Below are 9,278 nucleotides of genomic sequence, written 5' to 3'. Positions count from 1 at the left end.
ATCAATTAGCCTTCTGAGCCAATGAGCAAACACATTGTACCATTAGAACACTGGAGTGATAGTTGCTGGAAATGGGCCTCTATACACCTATGTAGATATTGCACCAAAAACCAGACATTTGCAGCTAGAATAGTCATTTACCACATTAGCAATGTATAGAGTGTATTTCTTTAAAGTTAAGACTAGTTTAAAGTTATCTTCTTTGAAAAGTACAGTGCTTTTCCTTCCAAAATAAGGACATTTCAATGTGACCCCAAACTTTTGAACGGTAGTGTATATGTGGACATATTTATTTATATATACCTGTACACACATATACTGTGTGTATATATATATATATATAAATTAAATCACATGCAGTCGACTTTCGACCCCCAGCCGAGTATATTCGCCCTATGCGGCCCCCAAGTCAAAAAGTTTGGACACTTGCCCCTGGGTCGCGTGATTGCAGCCCACCTACAGTATATCGGCTCATGCCTATTCATATTGATCGTGGTGGATGGATTGCTCCACATGTGAAAAGTATGAAATGACAGTGTTTTATATCCATAGGCTGCTTTGTGCAAAGTCAATGTTTTCTTTGCCTGTCAGGAACTTTGCTGTCAACTCCGTCACCAGCGCCAGCCGCCCTCGCCCCCCACCCCGTCACCATGCCCACATACCGGCCCGCTGGCACGCACAGCTACAGCTACGTGCCCTCGCAGTGGTGAACAGCAGGCCCAGTGAGTACTCCTCAACATCCCCACACGCCCCACTTTCCTCACCCTCTCTGTTCTTCCCCTGCAGGCGCGGTTGGGAGACGCTATAGTTATGCATTCACACTCCAGTGTTTCTTGCTCGCGGTGGTGGATCTGCTCTGCCAGCGGCCTGTTTGTCTTCTTCCAGCATAATGTGAATCTCAAACCATGTAGGTCCATTTGGACGGGGGGAGGGGGGGTAGTCATCCCCACGTCTCGATGGAATTAGGTCGCATTCCACGCTGCTCCCCTACAAGCCTGCTGCGTATCACACATTGACCGGCCCTCGGCCTCCATGCAATTGTTTATGCAGGTTTCTCTAGCTTCAACTAGCTCGTGGTGAAAAACAGAGTGCGGATTAGTTTATTTCCTCACCGCCCCCCCACCCTCCCCTCTTCTCCTTTCCGTTTTGGAGGCGCATCCGATGTTGAATGCATGTTCTATATGTAGATATATGAAGGTAATGCTATCTCAATCTACTCGCTGCGATAGATGCAAAATCCTACGAAATAAGCTAGAGATGGGCATTGGAACTAACCAGCTGCACTACTTGGCTGCAACCAGCAGGGGCGCCGTTGATCACTATTTCTGACAACGTGGCTCTACAGCCATTGATCATATACATATATATATATATATATATATATATATATACAGTACAGGCCAAAAGTTTGGACACACATTCTCATTTCAATGTGTTTTCTTTATTTTCATGACTATTTACATTGTAGATTGTCACTGAAGGCATCAAAACTATGAATGAACGCATGTGGAGTTATGTAGTTAACAAAAAAAAAGGTGAAATAACTGGAAAACATGTTTAATATTGTAGTTTCTTCAAAATAGCCACCCTTTGCTCTGATGACTGCTTTGCACACACTTGGCATTCTCTGGATGAGCTTCAAGAGGTAGTCACCTGAAATGGTTTTCACTTCACAGGTGTCATAGTTTTGATGCCTTCAGTGACAATCTACAATGTAAATAGTCATGAAAATAAAGAAAACATGTGTGCAAACTATTGCCCTGTATTGTACAATATATATATATATATATATATATATATATGTGTGTGGGAAAAAATCACAAGACTATTTCATCTCTACAGGCCTGTTCCATGAGGGGTTTTCCTCAATCCTCAGGAGATCTCCTGAGGATTGAGGAAAACCCCTCATGAAACAGGCCTGTAGAGATGAAATAGTCTTGTGATTTTTTCCCACACATACATATTACGCTCTACCACGGTATCGAGCACTATTTTTTTGGATAATCTAATTAAGACATATATATATGTATATATATATATATATATATATATACACATGTATGACAACATGGCTCTACAGCCACTCCTTTGCAACGTTATTTTGACCCATATGCAGCACGATGCAAAAGTCCGCCACAAGTTTCCTTGTTTTAAATCCCCTTTTTTCACAGCTATCATTTTGACGCCGTAAAAGAAAATAGTCGGAGGGGTGGCGCACGCACCAAAAGGAGGTTGCAGATCCATATCGGTGAGGATCTGAATAAAGGTATTACAGTTTAAGTCACACACATTTGCTAACTACAAAGTAACATTTACCACAAAGCATATTTTACTGTTTTTTTGGGGGGGGGTCCCAAATGAAGCATTTTTAAACATAAAAATGGCTAAATAAACAACTAAAAATATCACTTCTAGAGGAGACCACGTTGTTCAGTATCGTGGCCACTGATTGGCTCAGCCTTATATTGAAATAAGTAATGAAATTGTATTATTTCATTTTTAGAGAGCTGTCTTAAGGTCCTAATTTTTTTTTAATGCTCTAACTATGAAAATATTTACATTATAATGAATAATTCCTATGTTGTGGAAGTCCTTTTATCGCGGTCATGCCCGGAACCAATTAATAAATGAAGGCTGACTGTATTCCTGATGGTGGCTTTTGGATAGTGCTGTATACATCTATATTTTTTTAAATATACTTGTTAAAAAAAAAAATCTGATTAATTAACCGTTTAAAAGACAATTTAGTGGAATGCCCATCTCTAAACGAACACATCCAAAGGAAGTCAAAAGTAATAAAATTCCCAATGCTGACTCACCTACTGTGAAAGATGTTCATGCAAAAAAAAAAAAAGGAGGAAAAAAAAAAAAAGCTGCACCATGGCGTGCAGAACTGTTCTGTTTTCAAGGCTTTGTGTTTTACCAAGTGATGCTTGTTCATTCGACTTTTATTTCTCTCAGCAAGCCATTGTATGCCAAGTGTTTTTACCCGTATTTTAGGAAAAGATTGGGGCTATTCCAACACGTAATAATTCAAAGTGCTCAGTATCAATAAGGAAAAGAGCAGATTTTTGGCTTTTCTGCTCGGAACAGACTTGATGTGTTTTAGCCAGTTATGAAAAGATCAAGAACGGTGCCATAAAGTCCGTAGAATCGTCTCAATATCGACCTTGTTCTGGAGTCAGTGGGCTGCACCACCTTAAAGCAGTGAGCAGGGGAACTGCGTTAATGTTTCATGTTATTTGTGTTGAAGCACTACTGACAAGGCACTAATTGGAAGCAGTTACGGCAACATTTACGTTGACATTGTCAGCAGTTGTAGCATCAGGTTCTAGGCCGACCCGTCAGAATCACCGTCTCGGACTTGCTTTGATGATGTCACAATAATCCGTTTTGTACATGTTATTTTTTTGTGCTTTTTGGTTCTTGTTTTGTATTTCAAAGAAAGAGCAAAAATAAAAACAAATATAAGACTAAAAATGATTCGCCGTTGCCGCTTTTTGTTGTTGTAGCCCAAAGCCATTTCCTCTCATATTTGCAGAAATACATTTTAATTGAATTATACAATTAATAATTGTATACTGACAATAACCATACAGACATGAAGAAACTAAAATACAAAGTAGTGATCAATAATAGTCACAATGATTGCTCTATGGCAGGGGTGTCAAACTTCTTTTCATTGAGGGCCGCTAATAGCAGTAAATAATTAATTTAAATTTTTTTTTTCAAATGTACTTGGAGTAAAAAAAAATCTGTGGATTTTACCACTGTTTTTATGGCGTTTTTTAGAATTATTTTTCAACATATCAGAATCAGAAATACTTTATTAATCCCCGAGGAGAAATTTAAGATTTTTAGCACAATCCCATTCAAGAGCAGACAAACATTACAGGGAGACAGAACAGGATCAAACATTACAGGGAGACAGAACAGGATCAAACATTACGGGGAGACAGAACAGGATCAAATATTACAGGGAGACATAACGGGATCAAACATTACTGGGAGACAGAACAGGATCAAACATTACGGGGAGACAGAACAGGATCAAATATTACAGGGAGACATAACGGGATCAAACATTACTGGGAGACAAAACAGGATCAAACATTATGGGGAGACAGAACAGGATCAAATATTACAGGGAGACATAACGGGATCAAACATTACTGGGAGACAGAACAGGATCAAACATTACGGGGAGACAGAACAGGATCAAACATTACAGGGAGATAGAACAGGATCAAACATTATGGGTAGACAGAACAGGATCAAACATTACAGGGAGACAGAACAGGATAAAATATTACAGGGAGACATAACAGGATCAAACATTACAGGGAGACAGAACAGGATTAAACATTACGGGGAGACAGAACAGGATCAACATTACATGGAGACAGAACAGCATCAAACATTACGGGGAGACAGAACATGATCAAACATTACGGGGAGACAGAACAGGATCAAACATTACGGGGAGACGGAACAGGATCAAACATTACGGGGAGACGGAACAGGATCAAACATTACGGGGAGACGGAACAGGATCAAACATTACGGGGAGACAGAACAGGATCAAACATTACGGGGAGACAGAACAGGATCAAACATTACGGGGAGACAGAACAGGATCAACCATTACAGGGAGACAGAACAGGATCAACATTACAGGGAGACGGAACAGGATCAACCATTACAGGGAGACGGAACAGGATCAACATTACAGGGTGATGGAACAGGATCAAACATTACAGGGAGACAGAACAGGATCAAACATTACAGGGTGACAGAACAGGATCAAACATTACAGGGAGACAGAACAGGATCAAACATTACGGGGAGACAAAACAGGATCAAACATTACGGGGAGACAGAACAGGATCAAACATTACAGGGAGACAGAACAGGATCAAACATTACAGGGAGACCGAACAGGATCAAACATTACAGGGAGACAGAACAGCATCAAACATTACAGGGAGACAGAACAGGATCAAACATTACAGGGTGACAGAACTGGATCAAACATTACGGGGAGACAGAACAGGATCAGACATTACGGGGAGACAGAACAGGATCAAACATTACGGGGAGACAGAACAGGATCAAACATTACGGGGAGATAGAACAGGATCAAACATTACGGGGACACAGAACAGGATCAAACATTACGGGGGGGGCAGAACAGGATCAAACACTACGGGGAGACAACAGGATCAAACATTACGGGGAGACAGAACAGGATCAAACATTACAGGGAGACAAAACAGGATCAAACATTACGGGGAGACAGAACAGGATCAAACATTACAGGGAGACAAAACAGGATCGCAGACAGGTCTGACGACTTCCGGCGTCCCTTACAAAAAAGGTGAGAAACAGGTAAACGCTGGGACTGGGGAGGTGAGAAAAAAAAAATTCAGTCTGAGACTGGGCCCCTAAAGAGGGGGTACGGACCGAGGCCAAGGGGAAAAAATCCTCATAGCCATAGCACACATAAACATGTGTGTAAGAGGGAAACATCAAAGGACATTAAAAGATGCAACCAGCCATTTCTACATACAGCAACAAAAGTAAAACAAAGACAACAAAAAAAACATATACACTGTGGTGGCCTCTGCGGTGTTCCACGTCATCGTCTGCTGGGGAGGGGGGAGCACGGCCAGAGACAGGAGCGAACCCAACAAAGCAACCCTCGGCCAGTGTCCAGTCCGCATGGATGAGCGAGGATACGTCTAAGGCAGTGTTTTTCAACCACTGTGCGGCGTGGGAAATTATGCAACTTCACCTAATTGGTCCCAAAAAAATATTTTTTTTTGCAAATCAATAATTATAATAATGCGCCGTTGTTTAGTGCCTGTGCTGTGTAGAGCTTGGCAGGGTAACAATGTAATACTCCCATGTCAGTAGGTGGCGGCAGGTAGTTTGTTGCTTTGTAGAAGTCGGTACGTGTCGAGGATGGTTTGTCGTGATCCCAATATGCAGAGCACAGCGGGAGACAGCGTGCAGGTAAAGAGGTATGGAACGCCTAAACCAAAAACTAACAAAAGGCAAGTCCCGCTCGGAAAAGGCACTGAAGCATAGGGATGGCTATGCAAAACAAAAGTAAAACTGAACTGGCTACAAAGTAAACCAAAACAGAATGCTGGACGACAGCAAAAACTTACAAGCGTCAAATGCAGATTCTTTTTCTTATGCCTTCTGATCTCTCTCTCTCTCTCTCTCTCTCTATGTCCACTACTTGATGTCCATATCGCCCCCACCCCACCCCCCCTCCACACTCCTGATTGTAAATAATGTAAATAATTCAATGTGATTATCTTGTGTGATGACTGTATTATGATGATAGTATATATGATAGTATATATCTGTATCATGAATCAATTTAAGTGGACCCCGACTTAAACAAGTTGAAAAACTTATTCGGGTGTTACCATTTAGTGGTCAATTGTACGGAATATGTACTTCACTGTGCAACCTACTAATAAAAGTCTCAATCAATCAATCAATCAAAAAGCGTGTGGAGCGGAGACGGCGTCCACAAAGTACATCCGTACATGACATGACAATCAACACAGAGAAGCATGGCGTACGCACAACTTAAATAGTCTTGATTGCGACAACAAAGCAGGTGCGGGCAATAGCTGTCAGGTTCAAACACTGATGACATCTATTAAACAAGACAAGAAGCAAGGAATTAAACTGAGACAGAATTAAATTTGGCTCAATTAAGGAGAGACGTCTGGAGTGTACTCTTTGCACAGTCTCACCACGCTCCTGACGAAAGATTATACGCCTCCTCTTTTTATTTGGACTTTCCCTGATTACATGGCAACAGCTGTTTCTAAAGGGACGGGGGTCGTAAACAGCCATCGCCTCTGATTACAAACAGTTCAAAGAAAAGGTCGTAAAAAGAGTTCAAAGAAGAGGTCCCTGGAGGGGAGTCAGGTCCTGCTTCCTCTTCGCTTTGTCGATCTCGGGTCAAGACAATATATCTTTCTGTTGATTACAATACATAAAAGAAACAGAACACCTTCATGTTGCTTCCCATCCTACACAGTGGAGTTTTACAAGCCTTTTGCTTGGTCGGATCAAAGACAGCTTTTGTCTTCTCGCCGGGAACTCATTGTGATAACTTAGGTACAGTTATTCCGACAATAGCACTCCAAGGAAGGCGTACCAACAAAACAGGAAGGGTCACCAAAATAACAGCGCAAGACAGGAACTAAAGCACTACACACAGGAAACGACAACAAACTCAAAATAAGGCACGAAAAACTGGTGGAGTTTCTATTTTTTTTATGAAAAAAATGTGCCTTGGCTCAAAAAAGGTTGAAAAACGCTGGTCTAAGGAGGCCGAGGTGTCCGATACCTCTTCATCCGCGTCTCTCCAAATGGACTCTGGTGTGGCAAAGACCCAGCAGCTGGTCTCCATGGCCCAAAAGGCTCCCGGGAGGCAGATCCAGAAGTTTACAAAAAAAAACACAGTGGAAGTCACGCACAGACCCAAAGGGTCCCGAACCAAAAGGCCAAAAAAAAAAAAACCCACATGAAAACTTGAGGGAAACATCAGTAGAGTGTCCGCCCTGAGATGGGTAAGTTGTGAGTTCAAACCCCGGCCGAGTCATACCAAAGACTATAAAAATGAGACCCATTACCTCCCTGCTTGGCACTCAGCATCAAGGGTTGGAATTGGGGGGATTAAGTCACCAAAAATGATTCCCGGGCGCGGCCACCGCTGCTGCTCACTGCTCCCCTCACCTCCTAGGGGATGAACAAGAGAATAATTTCACCACACCTCGTGTGTGTGTGTGTGTGTGTGTGTGTGTGTGTGACAATCATTGGTACTTTAACTTTAACACAAAAAGGATGACACAAGAGCACAGAGCTCCTGCCACCAGCAGCGCCACATACATATAGAAATACAGTACTGCTGTTTCATTTTATTTTGGCTGCCAGTTTTTTTTACCATAATTAAATGTGGCACCATAAAATCTTCAACTGTGGATTTTACAGTAAAGAAAAAAAGACAAATTGTTGGGGGTTTTATTTTATTTACTTACTAAAAAACTCCCCAAATTTTTAAGTAAAATCTATTGGTCATTTTTATAGTGTACAACTTGATGGATAACTTGCTTCGAAATCGTAAGTTAAGGAAATATTTAAGTATTTATTTGGATTTTGACCAAAAATTTAGAATAATTTTATATTTGTTGCAATATTGGACACTATCGTATTCCCTGTCAAACTACAAGAAAACCCCTAATACCTTTAGTTAGAAAATATAAAGTATTTTATCGACACATATTATTTCCAGGCTTTTGTGGGCCATATAAAATGACGTGATCAGATTTTGTTACACCTTTCTTATTATTTTATTATATTTCATTTACATTTACATATACATTTTTATTGTTTTATTTTTTTTACTTGAGTTATCTGTAAATATTATTATTACTTCGTTTTTTTTCTTGTTTTTTGTAATACACTTTTCCACCACTTGTGGCAGTAATGACGATATAAAACAAACAGAAGAAGTATGGCGCTAATGTCATAGAGAAATTTCTCAAGCGCAAAAATTATGACTAAAGTGGTGGAGCTGGATTTTCATTTGCACTTTAATTTGATTGAAAGTTTAGTTAAGAAACATATTTATTATTAATTTAGTTTATAACATATTATATACAGTTTGTAAATGTATTTTGTCCAATCAGCCTGACCTAAGCCTAAGGTTTGTTTGTTAGATTAATTATATGATCTTGATATGATATCATTTTATAAGGTAGTGCACTGTAAGTAGGTTAGATATTTTGTTTTTATTGACTATGATTAAAACCAAGAGTAAGATTAATAATTTAGTGTTAATATCGGAGTGGTCCCCGGGCCCCTGTGTAGTGGAAAAGTTGGGTCCTGAGGTCCTGCTATATACAACAGCACCTGTAGCTTTTGGCTACAATCTGGCACATTCAAATGTTATATGTTCGTTAATGTGCATTAATGTGCTGTTATATATATATATAATAATTTGTATATATACTATATATACAAATGGTGACTTCCTGTCAGGAGTTGTAATATACATCTATAAACAAGCTTATTGCTGTGTTTAGTGGGACAGGCGAATGTTAAGTTGGAGAAAAATGCGTTAATTCAATTAAATTATTAAATAAAATAAAGTAATTAATGTTTCTGCGCGGGCCGGTGGTTGGAGACCGCTGGCCTAAAGTATACTTATACCATGTAAAAAGCCGGTGGTCGACTCCCTCCACTTG

General features: G+C 40.2%; 1 protein-coding gene across 1 annotated transcript in view; it reads left to right on the top strand.

Annotated features, from left to right (window-relative positions):
• The window catches only part of LOC133630492 (myelin-associated neurite-outgrowth inhibitor-like), a 14,933-nt gene extending 13,147 nt beyond the window's left edge, over positions 1–1,786 (top strand). Inside the window, exons 6-7 of the mRNA XM_062022104.1 lie at positions 592–722; positions 787–1,786. Coding sequence (XP_061878088.1) covers positions 592–710 — 119 coding nt within the window. The 3' untranslated portion in view covers positions 711–722; positions 787–1,786. The remainder of the gene's footprint in view (positions 1–591; positions 723–786) is intronic.
• Positions 1,787–9,278: the final 7,492 nt, after the last annotated feature.

This window comes from Entelurus aequoreus, linkage group LG15 (genome assembly GCF_033978785.1).
Source record: "Entelurus aequoreus isolate RoL-2023_Sb linkage group LG15, RoL_Eaeq_v1.1, whole genome shotgun sequence".
In the NCBI taxonomy this organism is placed as follows: domain Eukaryota; kingdom Metazoa; phylum Chordata; class Actinopteri; order Syngnathiformes; family Syngnathidae; genus Entelurus; species Entelurus aequoreus.
Note: the sequence above shows the minus strand (reverse complement) of the source record. Positions and strands in the feature narration are given on the sequence as shown.